A 27,064-nucleotide genomic window follows, 5' to 3' on the forward strand; every position below is an offset into this window, starting at 1 on the left:
TTCTCAGTAGGTTATAAAGGAATGAAGAGGTTTGACTTAACAATAGGAGTAGTATATACCTACCACAGAAACTGCATGCTGTTCAAGTGTGAGTCCTCTTCTGTCATCCAGGTACCATAAGCAGGTTATGCAGTATGTTTTTTAGGTCATGATCAATAGCTTAACTGAATATCTAGTTATATATATTTCTGTATGATTATTAACAAGCAGAACAAGGAGGGGACACCTAGTGGTCATCAAAGACAATCAAGATTGCATAACATGGAAGTGACAGATGAAACTGTCAATACAGAACTTGATTTGGGAAAGCACTTCCATATTTACTCAATTTTTCAGAATTTTGGTGAGGCTTAGAATTCAAGAAAGCTTTTATTTATGAGATTTGGTAGCTCTGTATTATTATGATTATTAGAGATAATACAGTAAAAAGTAAAGACACTTTGTGTGATATGCTCAGAAATCTGTTGAATATGTTTCATCTTAGACTGAAGCACCAGCAAAGCAAGAATGCCTATCAAATGTTCTGTACATTCATTAACCTAGAAAAGGTTACCCAAATTAAGAATCAGACTTCAGTACAAGCCAAATCAAAATAAAACATGATGCAATTTAAAATTACTACACATTCTCATGGATGAAAGTTTGCAAAACCTAACCTTCTTTGCAAATCTTGCAATAAGCAATCTGTGACTTTAAAATCTGTTCTAATCCTAAAGAATCAGGCATCTCAGAATTAAATATTTATGGAACATTTTCAGGAGTAAGAATTTTACTTACTGGTACTTCTACTAGTCCATGTCCTGCGATTAGGATAGCTTTAAAAAAGGCTTTTGAAGTCTGTTTTTAAGGAACTTCGGGAGAAAATTATTATTTGAAAAAATCAGTAAATATCCATCATAAGTAAATTTAAAGTGGTATATCATTTGAAATACTTGAATTCAAACTCAGAGGAAAATAATGAAATTCTACTTCAGAATATAAAGTAATTTAACAGTGATTCATTCTAAATTCTGAATATCTTTTAATTGTTCAGTTACCTGTGAGCATTGGTAATGTAACTTACAAGTTGAGTGCACATCAATTTAAGACGTTCAGAAACTTAAAAAGTCTGTCTCGATACTTTTAGAACTATTTTTCAAAAAAGATTTATGGATGTCACCACTCAACATTTACAATTATTCTATTTCAATGACAGTTTTTTAAAGCTTTGTTTTTAAGTTATCCGCTGTCTAGTTCTCTGCATATAAAATTCTTGACCGTGTCAGCAATATTATACAGGTTCTGTCACACTAGATTACCTGAATATAGTATTGTTAAAGTAAATATACACTAGATCCTGTAATTCATGTTTGTGTTTTGCTTTTCCAGTGTTTTTATTTCTTTGTTTGTTTAGTTAGGATACTCTGGTTGGTTTGTTTTGGAACCAAAGCCAAGAACAAACAAGAAAGAAAGCAGCAAACAAACTCAGAAATCACAACAAAAGCAATTTCTGCAATCAGCAATGTAAATAAATGTTTTTCCCTAAATGTTACATAACATGACTTTGTTTAAATACGTATCTCCTTGTTATCTATTTGTTCACTCCTGGGTTTTAAGAGACTGGCATATTAGATTCTGTAGATGAAAAACAGTTTTAGAACAATATGAATTTGCAAATTCAACGTGTCCCCCATATTCCATTTAAATATTTCTTCTCATTTCACAGAGTCACTTGTTTGGGTAAACTATTTACAGCAGATTAATGTATCAATCCATCCATGCCTATTAGGACCAAAGCCCTGTTACTTTTTATCAGTTAAGGAGAAAGCTTCCGCAATGAAAACACTACTTACCTCCATGGAGCTGATAGCAGCTTGATACCAATTTCATTAATTTAAATAATGTGGAAAGTAAGAAAACAAACCATGTTTCTCTAGTGTCTTATAAAAAATCTCTGCAATTTTTGCCTACTCCTCTTAGAGTTTAGGATACTAACCAACGGAATATTAGCTATGTGATACTAAGAAAACAAAAAGCTCCAATCTCAACCTACCTTTACTATTTAATGTCATATAAATACTGCAGTGGGGTATCAGTGCTGTTATACAACCTGGCTTGCTCATTTAGCAGTTTTCCAGAAGTCTGTGCTTCACAGTTTATGAAGAATGAGCTTGCTGTTTGTCTTCTCAATAACTTTTACATAATGCTCATTATTTTGTATACAATTATGTATTATTTTAAACTTAACTTCATCATACTGAAAACCAACATGTCAGACCGTAGGCAACAAATATTCAGTCCATTTAAACACATATAAACAGGCTCCAGCTCTGTATAAAAATTAAGTCATTGGGTGCTTCTGTAGTGTACACACAATACAGAACAGATTAATATGACCAGCAAAGGTCTCACTGACTGTGACTGCCTCTGTGTGATCATCTGACTGTCATTTTCAAATTAAGCCAAGTCTGGCTATTCAGTTTTTCCATTTTAAAACTTAACGATGCTTCAACGTTCAATTTTTCTGAAGTTGTCCTTGATCATTGTGCAGTACAGTCTCACATTCTCCATACAAAGTAACAATTAACTTTTGGGGTAACAAATACCAAACACAACAATCCATACGACTACCTTGGCTTCTGATATGCATAATATGCTACAGAAAATAGGTTTGTTTTATTTTGTTTTGCCTAATTTTCATTTTAGGATTTATCAAAATCTGATTCGGCCTACATTCACCTCAGGGTACCTGCACATGCTCCCAGACAGTAGAAGCCTTTGTTCAAAGCAGTCATGAAGCCCTCCCTGCAGTTTCAGACCCAGAAACAATAATTCTTCTGATCCCTTTCTACCTTCCTGAGAGCAATCAGCAAGCATTATAATGTGTTACCCAACATAAAAAGATGGACTCAACTCATTTTTAATAAGTGCCAGCATTATTTAAGTATTACCACAGGAATCAAAAGTTACAATCAAGCACCTCAGGGACATTAGCAGCCTTGAACTGTAGAATACAACAGCAAAACACCAGGCATTGCTAGACAGGACGAGATCTGCTGATTTCTAGTCCTATTCAGCTCTAGATTCAACTATTTTTGATTTAGAATATCCGATTTATCACTGATAACAGAGAAGAAAAGGGAAAAAAATTATTCATTTCTCTTCTTAGTGGGGCCTTATAGTGGCAAGCTATTAACTGAAGCTGCCAGAATCTAATGTCATTGAAAGTGTTTCAGAAGGTTGTCTCTCTACAAAGCACAGAGCAGACAAAAGCACAGCTTTATGGTAGAACTGCAAGATATGCTTAATCATTTGCCTCAGTTAAATTGAGTACATAACTGCAGTGCTCCATTTCTGCGTCAAAAATATAGATACACTGTATTACACAGAGGCAAAGAAATAGAATTTACAAAACATACTAATAAAAATAATGACCTATTTCAGGTTTCTGAGAAACAACTATAATTTTTTTATACATTTGATACTTAGTATCAATCAGCATCATGCTGGTTTTAATATGATCTGACTTTATTTGTGAGGTGGCTCAGCAGTGAGTTTTTGCTAAACCCAAAAGTGAACACAGTACTTTAAAATGGAGTATCTAACAGGAAAAAAAAAGCACACAAATGGTAGAAAACCATTTTCCAGTATTCATTTAATTAACTAAATGTTCATTTAAATAAATAAATGCACAGTTTTTTAATAGCATTTCAATGAAAATACAAAATAGTTCTCATTATACTTGTTGGGAAAAAAAAAAAAAAAGATGTGGAAAACAGCAGTTATTTTTTCCATTTAAAACGTATTATGATATTTAAAACTGCAGAAATGAGGACAGGCAAGAAATGAAATGCCTGAATCATGGTAGTAGGTGCCAAAGATTTAAATGCTTCCTAGTTATAAGCAAGCCAAATTAGGGAATGCCATAATTTTCTGTAAATGTCACCAAGCCAAACTGGCAAGCAGCATAAGGTCATATCTACAAATAGTGGAGCTGACAGTTTAGAAGGAAATGACTCAAAATTTGAACTACCCATTTTTATTAAGGTCAGTATTAAACTTGTTCAGCCTCCATACAGCCTTGATACAATGAATGTTCTAGGAAATCTACTCAATTAAAAGTAGTTTCAATTTCTTCTGTGACTACATGTATACATATCAATATATATAAGTTCTCTAGTTCTCTGTGATTGAAAGAGTTTTTACTTCTTACTTCTAAACACTAATCACAAAAATCAAGGGCAGTTTTAGGCAGCTGCTAAAATTTATGATGTAGGAGTTTGTCCTTCCCAATTGTGCCGACAATCCGACACACTTTATTTCTGTGGTTATCAGACAGAAGATGGTTACTATTGTGGTTTCTTCCAAAAGGGCTTCTCTACTAGCGCATCTCTGTAACTATGCCAACTGGTTTGTAAAAGCCCACTAGTCTAGCCTGGGTCTTGAGAAGCTCTTCAGAGGTACCTGACCAGTTTTTTATAGGAATAAGCAAACAATGTTATAATTGTATACATGTCTCTTACCTCTTCCCACTGGTGTATGTATCTAATCAGTCTTGAAAGGCGTAGTAAGCGTAACAGGCTGAGGATTTTTGTAAATCTCACAATACGAAGTGCTCTTGCTGTCTTGTAAACCTCTGAGTCCATTCCTTTTTCTACAATGAGAAAGATATAATCCACTGGTATTGATGAAATGAAGTCAACCACAAACCAGCTTTTTAAATAATTCATCTTAATGACTTTAGGGTCCAGTATTATTTCAGAGCTGTCTTCATTAACAGTCCCAGTTCTGAAATTCATTATCAAGTCCAATAGAAAAACAGTGTCTGATGCCACATTGAAAATAATCCATGGTGTTGTTGTTTGCTCTGTGAAGAATGTGATTCCAACTGGTATAATGACAAGGTTTCCAACCATCATGATGAGCATGATTAAATCCCAGTAAAATCTGAAAAAATGAAAGAAACAGAATGGTTGATACAATGTGGCATAATTTGCTTAGAAAAATGACCTCTGTTACACCAGTTTTTCTAATTTCACTTCAACTACATTTTTGGTTCCATGAAAATTAATTACAATACCGAAATTTGGTATTAGTTTTGCCCAAATGCACTTGTATTTTAGGTTACTATTTAAATTATGTTAGCAATTATGCTACTCTTTCATATAAAGATTAAACGTATATACGGTTTTCTTGAATATTTTGTTTATGCTAGAACTCCTGGTTCTTACGTAACTGTAACTCCTATATATGCACAGTCAGTAGAACAGTAATTATTACATTTCATTATCTGCCTTACTTCTCAAGAACGTGTATCTAGAATAAAGGCAATACTATGCTAATCATTCAATGTATCTGAAAGGGATGCACGAGTGGCACCCAGCAGACATATATCATGGAATCATAGAAACACAGAAACCTTAGAATTGGAAGGGACCTTTAAAGGTCATCTGGTCTAACTCTGCTGCAATGAACACGGACATCCACAGCTAAGTCAAGTTGTCCAGGGCCTTATCCAGCCTTGATCTGAAAGTCTCAGGGATAAGACATTCACATCACTGGGCAGCCTGTTCCAGTGCCTCACCACCCTCACTGAAAATGACCTTTTCCTTATGTCTAAGTTAAATCTACCCTCTAAACTTGAAGCCATTTCCCCTTGTTCTATCACCACAAACCCTGCTAAAGTCTGTCCACTTCCATCTTGTATCTCTCTTTTAGATACTGAAAGTAGGGTCTCAGGTCACCTCACAGCCTTCTCTTCTCCAGGCTGAACAATCCCAGATCTTCCAGCCTGTTCTCATAGAGATGTTCCACCCCTCGCATCATTTACGTGGCCCTCTTTGGGATGCACTCCAGAAGGTCTGCATCTCTCCTGTACTAAGGACTTTACATCTGGAAACAGTACTCCAGATGAGGACTCACCAGCACAGATCAGAGGGGCAGGATCACCTCCATCAACCCAACCTGCTGGCCATGCATCTTTTGATGCAGCCCAGGATATGGTTTGGCTTTTTGGGCTGTGAGGGCACACTGCTGGCTCATGTCCAGCTTCTCATCCACCAAGTACCTCTGGTCTTTTTCAGCACTCAATCCTTTCATTCCCCAGCTTGTACTGATAATATGAGTTGCTTTGACCCAGATGCTTGCATTTGGATTTGTTGAATCTCATGAGGTTCACCTGGTCCCACTGTTCAAGCCTGTCTAGGTCTCTCTGGATGTCATCCCATCCCTCTGGTGATTCAGCTGCACCACACAGTCTGGTGTCACCAGCAAACTGGCTGAGAGCATGCTTGATATCACTGTCAATCTCACTGATGAAGATATTAAAGAGTATGAGTCCCAGCACCAACTCCTGGGGGACACCACTCATCACCAGTCTCCATCCAGACACTGAGCAATCAACCACCACTCTTCGGACTTGATCCTGCATGCTTCTCCACTCTCCTGTCAAAATTTGTGCATAGTGTGTCTGTAAAGTAACTGGTGCCTACTGCCAATTACATGTGCCTTATAAATGCAGTTATTTTATTTTTTCTGGCTTCCTTCCAAATAGAAACCCAAATGTCTAACTGATAATATATTAAATATAAGTACCTACTTACAAAGGCAATCGTACCATTACAGTGCTGGAATAACATCTCAGGAAAAGAAAGAAATCACAGAAGCCAAAAATAGAAACCAATATTAGACAACATCAAAATTTTCATCCACTTCTATCAACTCAACTGAACTTCTACACATTTTAACAACCGAACAGATTACTTTATTTCAAAGCTAGCTAGGAACACTGAATAATAAATTGTGACTTCCGCTGCATAAAATGCACTGTTTTGTTCCAGAATCGTCTACTGCTCCTCTCCGAATACTTACAGTGTTCAAAAGCATACAGATGGCCAGACACATATATTCATTACCTGCTACAGAAATAGCAAGTAGACCTGCCTTTTACAAGAAATATACATCCAATCTGATGGAAAATTTCAGTGGATAGTAATACACATACAACAGATTTCTAGAAAATTGTGTTTAACTTCTGAATGTTAGATTGCCAAATAAAGTTTTTCATGATCAATAAAAGAACAGAAACAGAACCTGCAAAAGCCTTAAAATCTTGTCCCATTTGAGAACATAAATTTAACTACACAGTCTTACACTCAGGAGTTAGTGGTATTAGATGACCCCTCGCAGGTTTCTCCCAGTCTGCTCTATTGTTATTCTATGACTTTCATGCATTTCCATGCATGGTATCAGTACCTCTATGTTTCCAGGATAACCCCATAAAAATCACTGATGTCTTAATAGCTAAGAGAGAGTTCATGCACTCATTATTACAAGTAAGCAAAGACAGCATGATCTGTTCAGCTAAAAGACCTGGAAAGGCACAGAAAATGGTCCGCATCAGTTTCTCATGTTCTCACTGGACTTCCTAGAGGAGCAGAGCAGGAATGGCTTCTCCAGGACCTGAGCAGGCCAACAGCTGCAATGGGTTCTGTGCGGTGGACCTGCCACCAGCACAGCATTCAGTACACCCTTCGAGGTCTCTTCCATTACATTAGCACAAACCACCTCACAAGCTACAGTACAGAATCACAACCCTATGTTTTTTTTAAAAAAAAAAACTTGCCTGAACCATACATCTTTATTTAAATTTCAGATATGTTTTCTAAATGATCTGGATTTATATATTTCCTTTGTTTTACCTTTATCCAGAAAATATTTATTGGTTCACAAAAAAATGATCTAAGAATACAAAATAATTAACTGTAACTGTGAAGTAAAAGCAGAGTGGCATAGGACTGAGGCTGGCATGAGAATTCCTAATTCTTTATTTGATGGTAATCCTACAGAGATTAGTCTGGACTAGCAGTTGAGACAAAATTCCTTTAACCGATAAACAGAGAAACTGCATAAAATAGCCTTTACAAGTAATCTTCCATGTACTACAAAGCGATTTCTGTTTTACTCGTTTTCAGTCTTACGACAAATGTGAAGACTAAATGCTATAAAAGTATTTGTGCTTAACACTTACAGCACTTGCCATACCCTCTGCATTGGCACAAGATTCCAAACACATTTCCTTATTTCTTTAATTCATATCGTAGGCTTACTGCTGTACTACATGCTGTTTCAGTAAACTAAAAATATGATACAGAAGGAACCACAGATTTATATATTACTGTTACCATGCTGACAGGTACAATTACCATAAGTTTTCAATCAAAATATTTCATGAAGGAGATTTTGAGGAATAGAATTCTCTAAGGAATCCTGAAATGAATGGGAAATAAAAAAGAAATTATCACAAGAGATATACACATATCTGTGGATCATTCGTTAACAAACCGTTCCTAGATTTTAGATCTCTTAAGCCCAACCAGCAGGGTGTTATGTAGTTATATAACTAAGGCTAACCAAAGCTACATAACAAACAGCTACCCAGCCAAAATAAAATCTAATACTGAATCAGCTGATTTTATCCTACAATAATACAGTTTAGCGGATCAGTATCCACTGTGATTATGCAAAACACTGATGTTCCTGACACTGAATGTCAGCAAAAGTTATGGTCAAGTCAGGGCTTCAGTAACAAAATCTAATGCTACAGACTCTGAGGCTGCATCAATTTTGTGCTTTGACTTTTAGTGCACAGTGTAGTCTAATCTGACTAGGTAGCTAGGAAAAAAAAAAAAAAAAGAAAAAAAAAAGTCTTATTACTGTAAAATTCATTTTTTATTCAGAAATAAATCATATGTTTTCCTTTAGGAAAACGTTTCCACATACTACTTTTCTAGCTCCAGTATACAGTACTTTTTTCTTAGGCGAGAAAAACTAGATGCCACTCCTGTCATTGCCCTTTGTGATCTGTGCAGAGAAAGTAATACAATGCTTTCCTTGCCCAGTGGTTCAGAACATTCTACTATTCATGTAACAAGAGCCTGCTGAAAAGCTTTATGAAGCAATGCAAGAAGCTAATATTGAGACAAAGAGGTACCCCCCTGTTTTAAGCTATTTTTATTTGCTTTATTTATTTATTTTTATTATTATTATTATTATTCCTCTTACCCCATGAGGGTAGTTACAGATATTAAAAGCTTACAATCTCAAAGTTTCATATAATTCATATAAATTGCTCTGAAATGTTGACAAAAAGCAAGGGAGTGGTAAGGCTGTGACACAAACTTGTTGAGTATTAGGAAAAAAAAAACCAAAAAAAAAAAAAAAACAAAAAAAAACGAGTCTGGGGTAAGAAGTATTCAGAGCACATATGAAGAAGCCAGAACTACCTTAGCAAATAGCGACAGAGCTTACTCTTCCTGCACAGCTAGCTCAGTAAAGCTACTGCAACTTAACATTAATTGAAACCACAGAGACCAGACTGAATCATTTGAAATGCTTCTCAGTGTTCTAATATCTCTAGGTGAAAAAAAAAACAAACCTGTAAGTGGTTAACACAAGGTAAAAAGACAGCTTTAGAAATTTTCTACTCCTTTAAAGGAAACATTTTATACAGAAAAATATTACAGTTATTTGTGAATTGCCAAGTAAAATTATTTGGAATTTAGCTCTCCTTCAGTGATCTTCTCACTCATATTTTATCTACTACAATTTCCAGATTCACTAATTACAAGGTGTTTTTTATGTTGACAGAACACGCTTAAGCTTTGGTAGTTTATTTACTGCTACTGGTTATCCAGAATAAGACAGACTGTTTAAAATGCGACTACCCAAGAAGTGAAAAAGTACTTAGTACTAATTAATCAGTGTTTGGACTAAGCTCAGTAATGCTGGGCACTATAAATTCTAGCAGACACTTTATTTCCCGCTTCATATATCCCATACAGAGAAAACTGAGTTTTAAAGAACAACATTTCAGCTCTGAAGTAGATAATTTGCTTCATAATTTGCTGTATTTACAATGCTCTAAGAGGTCACTGAGGTTTGCTTTTCCTATCATTTTCTGGTTGCTGCCCACTGACAGTCCCAAAGTCCTTAAATCTGCCTATTTTAATATATGATTATTCTTTTGGTACACCCAAATTGACCTAACAGAAATTGTCAGAGGTGTCACAAATAACAAAGTGAACAACTCTAAGACACTGGGTGTTGTGACTTAAGGTTACAGAGTAGTCAGGGCCTTCCTTAAGATCAGTTTTCCAGTTTCCAGAAAGACAATAACAATTTGATTATTCAAATACAGCAGAAAAAAAATGCGTTCACGTAATTCAGCTATAAATACTCATCAGCGCCATACGTTGTGAAGTGGAAGGACTTTGAAAGAGACATTCAAGCTGTTTACAAAATATCTTTAAATCCAAATCTGATGAATCAGAAAATCAAGTTTTTCACTAACTTTCCGTAGAAAATCTGTCTCCTTCTTTATTTAAATATTCTGATCAGATAGCAGATGTAAATATTCAGCATCCTCCTCTCACTTTCAAACACAGTCTTTCTTCTTTTACTTCATGGATCATCAATTCCCCTAACAGAGAAATCAATATGCTATATGGAACAAATCTTAGTAGAAATAACAACAATATAAAACTTCATTACAGCGTACTGTAACAACCACTAAACTCGGGATTAGCCGTGTCAGAATTTGATTCTCACAGGACATGCTGTCTTTCTCTTGCCTTGCAGCTCTATTAATGTTATTCTTTTAGTAACAGACAGCAAAGCTAGACACACCAGAAATCATCTGAACCTTACAGAGAATAACAGGAATGTGCTGGAAAGGACAGGAGAAGGAAGAAGGGATGATTTTCATCAGGGACCCCCAGTTATTTTCATGATGGCAGAGGTGTCCATTTCACCATGCTTCTTTTCAGAAGGCAGCATGAAAATGAAATACGAAATTTCTTATATTTTGACCAGTAATATTGGTCAGCACCCACCACGGAAGGAGGATTAAACATTTACATGCTGCAGCTATACTGTGGAGTGCTTCCATGATTTACAAGTTCAGGTCTCCAGATGTAGCATATGAAAGACTATTTAAATTACTTTTTTTTTTTTTTTCCCAAACCTATGCTAAAGCTGGGTTTTTTGTTTGTTTGCTTTCAAGATAAAATATTACTCTGATTGTTTTCATGTATATTCTTTATTCCCCTCTATTTCTGCTCTGAAAACTGTTAGCTTTTTTTAAGAAAAACAAATAAAGAATTTTTTTTTGCCCAAAAAGGTTGTGAAGTCTCCTCCTTAGAGATCTTCAGAAACTGCTTAGACAGCATCCTGATCGGGGTGTCCCCATTCGATAAGAGGTTAGGCCAGGCAGATCCTTCCCATCTCAGCCATTCTGGGATATTGACAATCTTGTAAAGATGACACAAGTCTTTTAACGCTTTATTCCTACCAAATTTAAAGCAGCATATTAGAGTACTAAGATTAACTCCTAAACTTCAAGTGCAAGCCTTGAACTGAAGAAATATTACAAATTAAGGGTGAAATTACTAATTCAGATGAAAATTTAATCCAAATTTGTTACTTTTTTTTTTTTTTTTCCTTTAGCATATACTGAGCTCAATGAACTTTCACTGAATTACATAGGAAAGCTGATGAAGCATCACAATAGCCCCTTCTACCTGCCTGAGCTTGGTGTGTCATGAGGCCGAAGTTCTGAAGTTCAGTTTCACAGCTTTAATTATGGGCAGTACTGGACCTGGCAAACATTCTAGCTCAAGGTTTTCATTTTCTTTCAGATTAAAGGTAAGCAAAACAAATAATAACGAAGATTTCTGGTGGTAGGAAAACTTCATTTGATGTTAGAACAGTACTGAACTCCTTCACTTACAGCCAAGTCATACACGCTTAGAGACCCAGTCCATGTGCCATGCTGTTATTTTCTTTTGTGAGAAAATGAAACAAAGCAATGCTGACTCCTCTTTATTTCACAACTACACACTGCATCTAAAAAGTAATAAATTACAAGTTTCCTACTTTCCTCCCTCCCTTCTTCCTCCCATCGCCCCCCTCCTACCCCAAGTTTTTTTTACCTGATAACAAAACACAGTGAAGGAGATTTGCAGCTTGCTGCACAGTTGTGATTATATGCACAAGGCAGATGATTACATGAATATAGTTCTCAGGGAACCTGACCAGAGACCAGTCAAGCCAATGAACAACAATTAACTAGTTTCAAAATTCTTCGGTTATGGCATTTGTTTAGGTTTAGCTTGAGTGCTCTGCAGGCTTGATTACTAGGAAAGAAAAGTCACAGTAATGTCCATAAACAGTGACTTTAAAATTAACTAATCTACACTAAATATATACACATTCAGTAAATTCAACTGAGAGGCAGTAGATGTAGCATTCCATCAGATCTGTAATTACTAGTACTTATCCAGTAGCTTCTGTCCAAAGTTTCATAGCACTTTACATCACTAACAATATTCTGAGATGAAGAAATAAAGTCCATGGAGTGCATACTGGAGAGGAGGATGAAGAGGACAAGATAAATTTATGTAACATGGCACTATTATTTAATAATGAGTCTCTTTGGTTTTAGCCAATAATCCCCTACCATAAGTGCCTGGATACATCTGCTATTTGCAGTTACTTTTTCTCCAGAGAAACTTATTAAACTACAGTAGAAGAATTAAAGCCTGACTTCCACTTAACCTTGGGCAAGAGCAGCATATGCTCCCGATGGAGTTCTGACACTGCACCACCCCTGCCTTTGCACAGCTCCTCCTTTCATTAGCTCTGCTCATCAGAAAAAGAACAGGCTAGTACTCCCATCCACATAGCTGCCAACTGGGGAAAGAGTGCTGGTGGAGGGTCCAAACACACAATTGAGTTTGCTCCTGAAAAATGCTGAATCTATTTATGGTGGCCTGTACACCAATCACAAGATAAATACATCAGATCATCAAAATTGTACTAACATGCCTTACAGTACAAGTGATGCATCTTCCCTGGATTCAGCCCCTCTGTTTAAATTGCTATATCATAGCCTCTCAGTATTCAGAAACATTTTGTGTAGTGCTCCAACTGATGTTTCAAATTCATATTGCCAATCACAAAATTGCCACACACTGTCAGCAAATTTGTGTAGCAGATGATATCTGGGGGATGGGAGAAAAAGCATTCCGATCCTCAAATTAGAAAGGACTGCTTTAAAAGCATGAGAAAAAAAAAACTGAAAGAGATGGAGATCTAAAAATATTCCAGCTGCAAAATAATCTTGTATCTTGTGCTGGAGCACTTGAATTCATTAGGAATTCTGTAGTGACAGAAGTGTTAAGAGTGCCAATTAAAAATATGACATTTAAGACACTTCTATGTGAAGTAGAAGTTGAGAGGCTTTAACTGGGAGAAGCTTTCTAAAATTCTTCTCAAAGCATTATTTTTTGTTTGTTTTTAGAGATTCTTTGAAAAGTATGGAAATGAACAAAAGCCTTATGGCTAACATGACATTTAGTATGTTAACTTACAGAATTATGGAAGAATAAGAATTAATAAGGTTCTTTAATAGATTTATTTTTTTAACCAATTCAGTCTACCAGCTATCAATGTAATGTTTAAACATGAAAAGTTTCTGCTAATAGAGAAAAGTGTGTTATCTTTACTTATCTTTAGAGGAGCATCAGGAGAAGAGGTTATTTGAAATGTACTCCTTAGTCATTTTCAGTACATCCTAGGCACAAGCAATGGTGAAGACAATGACCTTTTACCACCGAGTTGTGAACAACCGAGTTGTTCTGTGGTGAATATCTCTGACAACAAAAACAAAACTAGAAGCTTCAGCTTAGTGCACACAAGATGCCAGTATTTCTGCTGTATGTACTAACAATTCAGTTCTGATAAGCAGGTGTAAAAAGTTCTCTGTGCATATCACTGTAAAAGACATAATACAAGCTAACAACTTCAAAAATGAACAGTTAGCAGAATAGAGGATCATTTGTGGAAATTTTTGTTGCAGATAAGATTGGGTACCACGTTTAAACTAAATCTGAGCTGAAAATTGTATTATGTTTCAGCCAATATTTTGTAAACTAAATTTATGCTATCAATTTATTTATATCACTAAAACATCAATTAATTAAAGATAAAATTTGTACCATGCAAAATATTTTATGAGATAACCAAAGCACCTTCCACAAGCCAGGTTAAGCCTCTCCCCATATTAGGATATCTTGATTGAGGGTGATGCAGGGCAGAAGGTAAATGCTCAGCCAGGAATTTCAATATCAGGTTTCTCTAGGATCTCTCAAAACACTGATTCACACTTCAAGAGTGCAACACCTGTCTCTACCACAAAAAGCAACTTGTGCAGGTTTCTTATACTCATGTCAATCACATATAGAAACCCCTATTTGTTTCATTATTCAGCTGGCATCCAAATATCTCTGTTAGCCATTTGCTTTCCATAATAGTGAAATGGGTGTAACACAACTAACATTTTTTTAAGACTTCTCAATTCACATTCTGCATGTTCCAATCCTTCCATCTTTCTGACAGCACAAGCTTGCTGTCTGCACTGCCAAAACAAATCAGCTCATTATGTTGCTAGACAGAGCAATGATCAGATAGACTTGATATTCATTTGCTTGAAACAATAAAAATAAATAAATAAATAAGGCCCAAAAGAGAAAAGCAAGCGAGAAAGAGAATATATGATGCTCAAAGATGTTCTAGTTACTGGCCTAAGTAGCCACAATCTCGTTAATGTTAACTCTGCCTACTTCACCTTATAATACTATATCATGCTTCTGCACAGGAATACTAAAGAAAACTTCTCACAAAGCATCTGCAATAATCTTGGCCAAAGGTAGAGCTTTGAAATACAAACTCAGATTATGGAGATACAAAATACATCTCTGAGATTTATGGACAGGTGCAACTGAATGCTACTGACAAACAGCATTTTTGCAATTTTACTCAGAGGGGGGGAAAAAAAAGATTCTTCCTTCCCCTTCCAAAACAAACCATCATCATCTCTATGAGCACCAGTTTAATATATATTTTTCAGACTGTGAAACAAGGGATAACCTGCAACATCTGGTATACCAGAGAGACTGCCTCAACATGCAGTGAGAGCTATTTTCTTTCCGATATGCCTTTGCCAGCAGCAGCACTACTGGGCATGTGCCTCTCGTGGTTGCAAGTAAAAATGAGCTTCCATTGCAGTTTGTCACAGGTACACACAACAATGCAGCAGTGATCAAGATCCATTTCTAAAACTTAGCTGTGTTAAATTTTTGTGTTAAAATGCATCTGTTAATTATTTTAAATCGATCATATTAAATGGTTGTTTTAAATAATGAAAGACATTTGATACCAAAATGTATGTTAATAGAAAGTTTGTATTTTACCTGTATTAAGACACAACTATCAAAAGTGAAGTTGTTATTAAAAACACAGGTATATTGGATAAAGCTTTCCCATCCACACTTGCCTTTATTATTTAATAAAAAAAGACAATTTCTTTGAGCTTCAGAGAAGCATTCCAGTTTGCAGCCTGAAAAAATAAAAGATTGATAATGATACTAAGATCTGAAAACTTATTCAAACTTAACCACAGGCTCTGTTGCATGCTTCAACTATAAATATTTATCAGAAAAAATATAAAAGTGAATTATTGAATAATCTACTTCTCCACCAGCAAACTTCATATTTTGGAAGCACATTTCATTTTTCACAATTGTCTGTCAGTTTTCTTGGTACAGAAATTCTCCATCTCCAACCTTCAGGAGCTCAAAGGAGGCACTACCCATGCTCCCCAGGGACAGGATGGCTCTGTCAATCAGGCATGCCACCCAGGTTAGGGGTGACAAGGGAAAGTGAGTGTGGCAAGTGAAGCTGCCTCTAATAGCAGCCACTGATAAGCAGCTCTAAATAAGAAACTCTGATCAGGGACCTATGACCTGAACTGTATACAAGAGCAAAAGTAACGAAGAATCTATTTACTACTATGCAGACAAATTATGTTTGTTTCTAGATACCGAAACAAAAAAGAACATCCATTCTCCATGGCAAATAAAATGCCAGATGTCCATCTTTATCTCTCATCCCTTTTCACACAAAATGAAATTTTCTAAATTTTATAAATAGGTTTCTGGCTTCCAGCAAAAGGAAATTTTTTAGTTTGGAGGTCTCAGAATAGATTTTAGCCACAATCCAATTTTCCCTTAGAATTAAAAGAAAATTAGTTTAGCCAAATATTTCTGCAGAACTTTTGGAAGACAGTGAGTTATGAAATATTCAAAGATGTTTAACTTAAAGATGCAAAAGAATTAGAAAAAGTCAAATGCATGTTGATAACTCATTGGAGGAAATCAACAAGAAACTAATTATTGCTATAACTTCTCACCAGAATCTTAGGAAAAAATACTGATCTGTAAACAACTCGTTCAAAATATATATACCTATCTCTATCTATACACACTATGTAGAAAGAGATATCTGAATGAGATGGAACACAGACCATATGCAAATTCTTTTTATATATTAATTCAGAACATTCACATGGGCAGAAGTTTTTATAAATCAGTCTTGCCATTTACAACCCCTTAAGGCTGGAATTGTGAAAGATGTACAGCCACAGAGTCTAGGTGCTAAGAGTACCTGGGTGCCTAGGTTTTGACCTCCAAAGATGAATATGCTTCTAATCTCTATCTCATATCTTCATCTAATATTCTGTAAATTTCCTCACATTGTCCAGAGCCTGGGATATAATTCACATTTTCAAAGCCGTTGAAATTGAAATTTCAAGCAGAAATTGAAAACTTTGTACTGCAAACATTATCACATTTTATCCATTACTTTTGCTAATGTCATAAAACCAGCATTAACATTCAATTCTAAAATGAGCTGCAATTCAGTAACCCAGTGGATTTACTAGGTCTAAGAGAAACGTAGCAAGTCATTCACCAGAGCAGAAACATCTGCTAGCATTTCCTGCAGACTCCTGGTACCTGTATCCCTTGGCTGTGAAGACAACTCTCAGAGGAAATGGTCATCACAACAAATTTAAGACTTCAGTAAATACATGTACAAACCTACTGCCCTGCAGTCTATCACTGCACTTGATATTCTGATCCAATTTCAAGAAACATTCATAACTTAATAAAAACATGTGTTTCAGATATTTACTGACAGAACACATGCAATTAAAAGTCAATTTTGGATATCACGTGGATACTTAAATTAGGTTACTTGTCTCTCACTTATCCCATATATGCAACATCTATTGCTTAATAAGCCATCAGATTTCAGACATTTTCATTTTGACCCTTTTACAATGCTCTGTTAGACTGCCTGCCATCTGGCAGTGCTTACTCTTGATATCACACTTCCTCTGCATTACAGAAGTGTGCTTCCTATAATTATAACTTTAATGTGATAGATGTATGCAACAGTAGAATTCCCAAGTTGGCAATAGATTGGCTGGAGGGACAATTTGGGAAACATATATTGCTACTAGGTCTACATTAATAGCAAACTCAACTGCACCAGGTGCCTTCCCAGATGAAATCTACCAGCGTGGCCAAATCATGGGAAATTGTGCATATAACCATTTTTCCTTTTCCTAAACAAACAAAATAAATAAATAAAAATTGTTTCCAAGAGACCATGTTCAGCTACCAAAAGGAAGTCAGCCCAACAACTCAGCAGGGCAAACAAATTGCAGTAAACCATCATCTCATTGTTTCCATTTCTATAAAGGAATTCATTGTATCTTCAGGAAGGGGCAGAGGAGAGGGGAAGGAAAAACCAAATAAAGGAAGAGCATTCTGTTCATAAACAGAAAAACAAAAACAATCAGATCATCTGCCACAGATATCATCACTATGTTCTTGCAAACTGTCAAATGAGAATTGCTTGTGGTTTATAAGCCCTATTTCACTACCTGAAAGTTAGACCACAAGAAACTGTTTAAAGAAAAGACAGAAAGAGCAGGAATTAGTATTCAAGGAGTCACCTACATAGCGGTTTCCATGAAGACTGGACACCCAGCTCTGAAAAACAGAACATCTCTGAAGTATTCTTGTTAAGGTGAGTAATAAGACAGGCCTCCAATGAACAGCTGAAGGCGGAGGGATACGCTTGCCTTACTTTACCACTGATGTTTTGATCCCATTTTTCTGTCTTACAGACTAATGCCTAATTGGGGGGGTGGGAGAGGGGAAGGAAAAAAAAAAAAAAAGGAAAAAAAAATCTTTTTACTGTTCATCTGGTCTAGCACTAAAGTGAGGGTGAAAGGCAGTGACAGAGGCACACAGGCAGTGTGTTATCTTCACTGAGAAATCAATGCAAATGAGCACATACACAACCATTCCAAGGAACTTACATCCAAGGATATATCTGGGGAAAAGAGAAGCCTGCTAGTATGCATTGCATGGCAGCAGGTGGTATTGCCTATTATGGATTTCAGAGTATTTTCTCTATGTCACAAATCGTAAGTTCTGCAAATGACATGCATAGATAGACAGAAGTCAGTAACTGACTGTCACTGATAGAAAACCTCCCAACAGTCATATGAACACCTGACTCCATCCCCCCTGGTCTTCCATCCATATGTTCCATCTCTTTGGTAAAGTTGCATTGATTTTATGGCATGCACAAATCTTTAAAATGTTCTGTACAGTACCCATAACTGCGACCTGGAAAAAGTCAGAAAAATTACTTTCAATTAGTATCCTGTGATATATCTACACATACGCTAAAAGTTCAGTTCACTTCAGAACACTACCTGTCAGCATAATCATGCCATTATAGAGGAGCAAGAGTCTGGGAAGTTACTGTAAGATACAACAGAAAAGGAGGACTGCTTCAGTATTTATTCTGATGAGAAAAGGAAAAAAAGTCTGGAGGCAACCAGAAAACAGTACATATGTAATGTAGAGGCACGACTCCCAAGTTTATGAACAGTGAGGTAATGCTTTATTTCTGTAGAGCTTTTCACATACTTAAGGTTTAACATAAGGACATGCTTCAATGGTTTCTAACTAAGGATTGGATGAAGAAAATAATAATACATAAGAAATGCAGCCTAAAAAAAATTTATTGTAATTACCTAAGTTCAAAATAATTAGAGACATTAATTCCTGACAATACTAGCCTGCACAGTCTAACCATTTCTAGTTAGCTTTGGCTGTGAGCAAAAACCTGTGCTTTTCAGGTGAAAACAAAATATCTTAATATGGGTTATTTAATAAGTATGACTTTTATAGAGATTTAAATGTATTCATGTCATCAGCACACTAAATTCCAATAGCACAGCAAATTGTTTGTTAAATAACATGCTTCATTAGGAATGACAAACACAAACAGCACATAAGCTAATAAAGTAAGAACTGAAATCTGTTCCTAACTGTATACTGTAGATCAATTTGTAGGAATTTCAGAAACATAAATATGGAAAGGTTTGGGGGAAAGCAATATGATTTTGGGGCTTTTTTGTTTGCTTGTTATAATATATAATGGCTGCATTTCTTCCTTAATCAAATGAACATTTTCTGATTACAAGTTGACTCTAGATTTGTTCCAGCTGCATTGCAAACCAAGGTAGTAAGATTATTTCACAACAACATGCAGCTTGCCTGAATCTGACCATCATCAGATTAAAAGATATTAGCAGAGATTTTATGAAAGCTAAATGACAGTGTCCTTGAGGTAGCACTGACATTGACTCCAGCTGATACAGTTTTTGGTCATTAACATACCTTACTACGTGTCTAGAACAAGCCCTCCAATAATTAGAGCTGAATACACTATGATTTTTAAAATTAAATCATGCCTCTGGGAAAGAATCAGAGAATAGACAGCTAAAGGACTTTCAAGCAATTAACGAGAACTGTACTGTCAGGTTAAAAATTAAACATTGCAAAGTAGGTTAAGAGTTTCTTCTCTCTCCAAGATCACATGTTGACATAGAAGACAACTCTCAAGCATTTTGTTGAGCAAAAGCAAAGATGAGAAAGGATAATGATTATTTAAATCTCAATGAAATAAATTTCCCTATAAATTTTCACATTCTTCCCTCCTCTTTAGAAATAGTAGTTTGCTTTCTACTGTCTTCAGACCAATCTGATTAAGAAAGCTGATCAGGTTTGATTAAATTCTACAGTGTCACTGTACCTAGTTAGAGACAAATGCAAATGCAGAGATTCATCATACTGTTTTGGGTTTTTTTTTAAGTGACCTCTTGTATCACAGGTTTCTGTTGCTGAATACTCTGAAAAATCTATCCCAGACTGAACAATTAGAAATGAAGACACTAAAATTTTAACTTGATTATATAATCATAAAAAGCCTAAGCAACTTATCATAAATTATGCACTTTTACTCATCTTTGTAATTGTTAAAGCCCCTCAAGCAAATCCTAGATCTAGACCTTTATTTACAATGCCACATGTTTACACAGTATTCTAATTCACAGTTCCCTCCATATATTCAACCTAAGAAATCTAACAGGAAGAGAAAACCTCTACTGATAAAACTGTAAGCACTTCATATTTTGATGAGGTGACAAATAAAGTACCAAAGTACCAGTAGGTATTCAAAAATGCATGGTCTTGTCAACATAACCAATGAGAATAAAAAGAAGAGTACCACAAGACCAAGCATGATGCTGATGTTACAAGATCTAAATTTTGATATTATCTTGTTACCTATATACAAATTTATCAAGATTTTTTTTCTCTCGCCTCATTGAGAACAACAGGAGGAAAAAGAAAATAAATTAAAAAATAGACCAGAAAACAAGAGGTTTCATGGTATTAAGCATCCCATGTCAAAGTTCAAAGAGTCACATTCTAGATTAACTACCGGATCTGTAGTATGCTTCAGTGTAGCTGGCGGGTTGTGGGGTTATTTTGGTATCTTTGTTTTGTTTTGTTTTTTAAACATATCTTGAAGTCACCATGTACACACTTACTTTTACTTAGATTGTGAATATGTTAAATATTCTTAAATTTAGTATCCTGAAGTTATTATGTACTTCCCTATGGGAGCGGCAGGTGACCTCCAAAATATCCATGCTTAAATGAAAAGTACAGAGAATACAGACAACGGATTTACTTTTTGACTTATACTTACTGAACTCTTTCTCTGCTGTAATCTTTACTTTGTATTCTCAAGTACATAACGTTAAAATTTTGAAAGACAATACAACGAATGCACTGCTATTCCAGAGCTGAAATAGACAAAAATTGGGAAATGGACATGGATGTGAGCTCAAACAATGCACTATAATTCTACACTACAGACAAGCGAATGAATGTAAATGAAACAATTTGTTTTTCTTGCACAAATAACATCCTAATCGTTCACACGTCCCCTAGAGGTGTAGATGAGTAGCGGCTGCACCAACTCAGGTGGATTCAGCAGACTTTCTGTTGCAGTTCTTGAAGAAAATCGCAACAGAGACTAAAAAAACATGAACCTAAGGAGCCCATAGGCACAGCATACACTTTGACATATCTATTTTCATTCATACATGCTCTCAGCTTCTGCAAAAACAAATGCCAGAGGCTAGTTTTAATCACCTATTTCATTGCAAATGTATTACTGATGGCTAATGATGAGTATAACTCAATATTAAAAATAATAGTAACTGAAGATGAAAAAGAATCAAATTCATTTCTGGCCCATATTCTACATCAAAGCATTTCCAGCAGAACATTCTGTTGCTTATTTTCATACTTGCCAATACCTACCTCGGTGACAGTTGCATTTTACTTGGGGAACTATTATAAAGTGCAATACATAACTTATTGTCAAAAAGAATTTCCCAGCAATATAAATGAATTAACGTTGCAATTTTGTGGTTCTATGCTTTTGAGCATTTAAGGAAGTAAAGTGCAAAAAAATGTTGGGATATAATAAATAAAATGCCAAGCACTGCTAATGATCTGTTTGATACTCAATGTTCCCCTATGGTTAGTGATGTACAAAGAGTGAATGCATATGTAATAGGAATAGTTTAACTAGGATTTTTCCTTTAATACATATAAAAGTGCCACTTTGAAAATTATACATGAAAGACAGCCCCAGACAAGCATTACTATAGTCATAAAGACAAATAAATTTTAAAAAAACAGTTTGTACAGGAATTAGAAGAATTAGTAATAAAGAACTCAAAAGCCTCAATATCATGAAGAAAAAAAATCATCACTAATCACAAGACTTAGACGGCTACATTTAGACTCCAAAGCTACAGCTATTTCATACTCCTACACGACCACTGAAATAATGTATCCATTAAAGCCCACACTAATTTGTAAATGATTTATTTAATATAAACCAACGTGATTTACAAACCTCACCTTACACACATATAACTATACAAATTACATATAAGGATGATGTAACACATTTTGTCTTAATCACATACAGCATTACTTCCCAACTGTACTGCTCTGTATAAACCTGAGTAGGTAACAGCTCACAAAAGGATAAAGCTCATTAGCTTCAAGGGAGACATTACAGACGTGACAAATGAGAGGGACAAAGTGCTTACCCTAAGCTTCTTAAAATATGTTATACGTATGACACAGAGAGAAGACTGGTCCCAAGGAAGAACAGGTTTAAAATCAACACTGGGAATAATTTGAAAACTATGAATTTGAGCTGCCCATAACATGTAGAATCTACCACATTAGGGTGACTGGGTATATTTGAGGCAGGTCCAAAATGTGCACACAAGTTAAAAAAAAATAAAAATTAAAATTAAAATTAAAAAAAAAAAAGTCAAATTCATGTTCAAAAAGGAGACAAATATAATAATTTAAAAAAAAAAAACAAAACCCAAGGCACATTGCAATTCTGACTTACACTTTGTCATGTATATGTGCATGCTATGGATAGGTAAATCTGCAGGAGATGAGAATGCCTATTTAGTAGCATCAGGCAACAATTATTCTGGAAGTAAATAGATATGTAAATATCATGTTTCTGTTATCATTAAAATAAGGCTTTGGGCTCCTTGAAAAGATTTTCCTCAGAGGGGCTCTCCTGAAGAAAAAGGCAACAGACTATTGCAGTGTTGCGGAGGACTTCACACGTTGTAGCCATCTATATAGTAAACAGGCTTCCAGCACTGCCAGCGCCGCACCTCCTCATCTACCACCATCACACAGCTCCCTGTCAGTATGACTTGACTTCAGCTTGAAGCCAATTAAAATTGTCTCCACTTTCAGTCAAATGCTGTTCCCAAACATCAAACTAAAAACTTTAACCAACATAGTGAGCAGGCTGTGTTTACTTGTGCACTCTAGTCCCACTCAGTCCTTCTCACTAAAATGTTCCTCTACCTTATGGCTCTGGAGGTAGCATCTCTGTTTTCTTTTTAGCTCGCACATTATAGATACTCTAGCTGATGTAGTAATAAAAATTACATCTCTACAATGCTATGAGTTCCTGTGCGAGCTCGTGGACATGGACATGTCACAGGCTCACACCCGTCGGCCCAGGGACATGCATGCAAACACTCTGAGAGCTCACGAAAGGTGCCTAAGGACGCCGCATGATTAATCACTGAGCTCTCATCTGGGATATCTGCCACGTCCATTCCCAATGACACCAGAACACAGTAATATACAGGAGTCACTCAGAGCCCAGGTCTGCAATAAATCTGCTATAAAATGCAAAAAGCCCCTACAGCAGTGGCAGGACCAGTTGCTGTGGTCTGCTCTCGCTCTGTGCTCTGTTTTGTGACCACTTCTGCAGCTCCCACCCAGGGGCTGCTCTCACCCAGGTGAGCAGGCACAGCTGACGGCACCTGGTATCCCACATAAAGCATGTGGGACTGCAGGAGCACAATTGTTGATGATGAATTCACTTTTGTGACTCATGCCACTGCACAGAAACGCTGTCCAGGCTCAGAGAGGCATCAGTCAGAGCTGGGAAGAGATAAACAGAAGTCCTTGCTTGGTGTGGGTGTGCATTAGGTGCATGGTTTACATAACAGCTTTCAAATCAGAGGTTAACCTCAGAAAACTGGGAACAGACAACCAGGAACAGAACAGCCCCCTTGTAGAAACGTTATGCAATATTTATGGAATTTAATTCTCCTAGGGTATATGTATGATGAAGAGCATATTCTCTGAAACACAGGCAGAATGAAGCGCAATAGAAGCAGACAAGCCCAGCAAGGATGTGAGTAACTGGTTCATGCAGCTCTGAGTTTCTGTACAATCTGTACATTTCTGCTCCCACTGTAAAAAGGATATGCGACAGCACAGAGACACTGCCTGCCCCACACAGTGCAGTGTCAGTAAACAGTGCTGTGTCAATAAATATGCAAAGTTTTACAAATACTGAGGGAATTAGGTGCATCACTAGCCAAATGCATAAAACACTTGCAGCAAATGCATAGGAGCACTCAAAACCGGAGGAACAGAACCAGGTGAGAACCCACAGAAGCGAACATTAGAGTTTTTTCTATCCCATATGTGGTTAATCCAGTATTGTCCTAAGTGTGACCAAATTTAACATGATATTCACTTTCACATCCTGATCACAGCTACATTTACAAGCCTACCCTAAGTGTTCCCACCTTAATACTGGGAAACATTCATCCACTTACCTTTACATTATTATTTTTATAGAAAATTTTATGTGACATCACTGACATAGAGAAACCTCTGCCTCTTCTTATACTTTACATGCAAGCAATATATTCTTACAAAATGCAATAAATCAAAACAACTTCACCCTTACATTTGTAAGGCATTTACCCTGCCACTGAGACACTGTCAGGGGCAACTGACTGGAACTGTCCTCATTCTTGTTTAGGAAGCTGCCTTTACTACTGAGCACTTCTCCATCCATTTCTATAAATACTGCCACTCAGAGTAGCACCATCATCATACACCTGCAATTATTTCAGGAAAACAAACAAACAAACAAACAAAAAATAACAAGCACAAGCAGCTCAAATTTCTTACTGAAAAAGTTATGAAATGGTAAAGAATGGGGTCTAAACAATGGCATGTCACCTAAGACTGCAAAGAAAATACCAAGAATGATTAACTTTCCTTTAGAAAAACAAATACCTTGGTTCTAATAAAATAAAAATATGTCAAATCCCTCAGAAAAAATACAGTTTATTCCTGTCATAGAATAAAGGAAGTAAACGCATGCTATGATCTCCAAACCTTCCCACAGGGGGAATCAGGAGAGCATTAGAAGACATTTGTCTAATGAAACCAAAACATGAGTTTCAGCACCAGCTGATACATCATCTTAAAGAGTTGAAGGGTGCAAAATACAGTCTGTAACCTCATTCTGCCCAACACACTGCTGGACTGCGTACCTCACTCAGACTTTCAGCTTACAACAAAATGAGTGTCTCGACATCCAGGAATAGCCTAATTCATTTTACTGTCACTCTGACATGAATCAAGTTACTCATGCACACAGGAGGGAAACAACAGGCCACCAGAGCCCCTGTCCCCAACACATGCCACAGCCATGCCCCGCTGCTTCCCTTCTAATGGTAGGAAGGCAGCAGAGGACCCTCTGCACAGCAGCTGGAACAACCAGGCAAGGAGGCACTGGAGAGGACCTCCAGGCAGGCGCCCCGGAGCACCAGGGCACTGTTCACACTGTGCTCCAGAGCTGTGGGTAGCACTCACTACCCAGCACCCTGACAGTCCAGCACAAACCTGGCTTACCACACTTCCCCCAGAGCACATTCTATTTTAGCCCACTTTTTCTTAGGAGACCCATATCACTACTGAACAGGATGGGCTTTTCTTTTCTGAAAGATGGTCACTAACATGATTCACTTGTTATGTATACAGAAAGCGGCCACTTCAAGTCCTTGATCAAATATGCTTAACAGCACTGGTGTTCCTTTAGCAAATACCATAGAGAGTGGTAAATTTACAAAGGCAGACAGCCAGCTGGCATATATAGTAAAATGAAATATTCCTGCATTTAAGACATAGTTTTAATTTCTCTTCCCACGAATTTATTTGTGCTGGTTTCTGTAAGAATATTCTGATTTTTCACACATCCAACTCACTCTGAAAGCGACACTCTAAGCTCATGCCCTATTTCCCTCTAATCACACACTTTCACGCGCAGCGCTGGACAAAGTTCTCACCCTTCAGCCCTGCCCAAACTCCCTCCCGCCTGCCGCACCCAGGCACTGGGCTCCTCGTCCGCGGACCTTCCAGCCCGGGACGCTCCCGCAGGCCCCGATTCGGCCTCCCCGCCCGGGCGGTGCCATCGCCCCGGCTGCAGCACGCTGGAGAGCGCCGAGCCGGACCGGCGGGGCGCGCAGCACGGAGCGCAGGGCGGCAGCCCCTCTCCCGCTAAAGCCTAACGCTGCCCCCGGCAAAGTTTCGGCCACGGAGCGACTCTGCGAGGAAGGAGGGACGGGGCGAGGCCGGGCCGGAGCCCGCCGAAGTTTGAGGGAGCGGCGCTGCCCGGCTCACCTGCGGGAGCCCCGCGCTCACCTGAAGTCGCTGTAGGGGTGGATGATCCAGAACCCCGCAGTTTTAACCCTTTCCTGCTCCTTCTCCACCGCTTTCTGGCTGCCGAACATGCGGAGGGAAAATTTGTTGACCCCCGGCTGCAGCATGGAGGTGAACTGCCGCTGCATGAAGCCGTACTGCCGCCGGGGTCCCTCGGCATCTTCGAAGCCCACGACGGGCTCCTCGGCCCCGCCGCCGTCCACTTTGAAGCACACCGAGTTGCCATGCTCCTTCGCGCCGCCGCCGGGGCTGCTCTGGGCTTTCTCCGCCGGGGTTGCCTGCTTGGCTGGAAAGGCGTTAGCGCTGCCCTCGTCCCGACTGCCGGGAGAGGAGCTGCGCTTCCCGCCCTCCATGCTGCGCGCCCCGGCCGAAGGAGAGCGCGCGGTAAGCCTCAGCCTCAGCCTCAGCCGCCGCCGCTGCCGCCGCTGCCGCCGCCTCTCGTGCCCTTCAGCGGCTCGGCCGCGCTGGGCTCAGCTCCGCGCCGCCGCGCCGCCCGGCATGGCCAGCGCCGCCGACACTGAGCCGCGCTCCCGCACAGGGCTGGCACCGCTTCCCCTCGCCCGCCCCCTGCCGGCCGCCGCGCCGCACCGCCCGCCTGACATTGAGCGCCCCAGAGTCCTTGAGGGACCGAGGAGCCCGAGCCGAGGGGACGGGGCGGG

At 37.8% G+C, this 27,064-nt stretch overlaps 1 protein-coding gene across 1 annotated transcript in view; it reads right to left on the reverse strand.

Annotated features, from left to right (window-relative positions):
* Window positions 1-26,977, reverse strand: part of HCN1 (hyperpolarization activated cyclic nucleotide gated potassium channel 1) — a 186,911-nt gene extending 159,934 nt beyond the window's left edge. The window contains exons 1-2 of the mRNA XM_085529418.1: window positions 26,388-26,977; window positions 4,503-4,926 (exon numbers count right to left, since the gene is read on the reverse strand). Coding sequence (XP_085385544.1) covers window positions 4,503-4,926; window positions 26,388-26,758 — 795 coding nt within the window. The 5' untranslated portion in view covers window positions 26,759-26,977. The remainder of the gene's footprint in view (window positions 1-4,502; window positions 4,927-26,387) is intronic.
* Between the last annotated feature and the right edge of the window lie 87 nt (window positions 26,978-27,064).

This window comes from Coturnix japonica, chromosome Z (genome assembly GCF_054131305.1).
Source record: "Coturnix japonica strain WE chromosome Z, WE-NBRP24, whole genome shotgun sequence".
NCBI classification, from domain to species: Eukaryota; Metazoa; Chordata; class Aves; order Galliformes; family Phasianidae; genus Coturnix; species Coturnix japonica.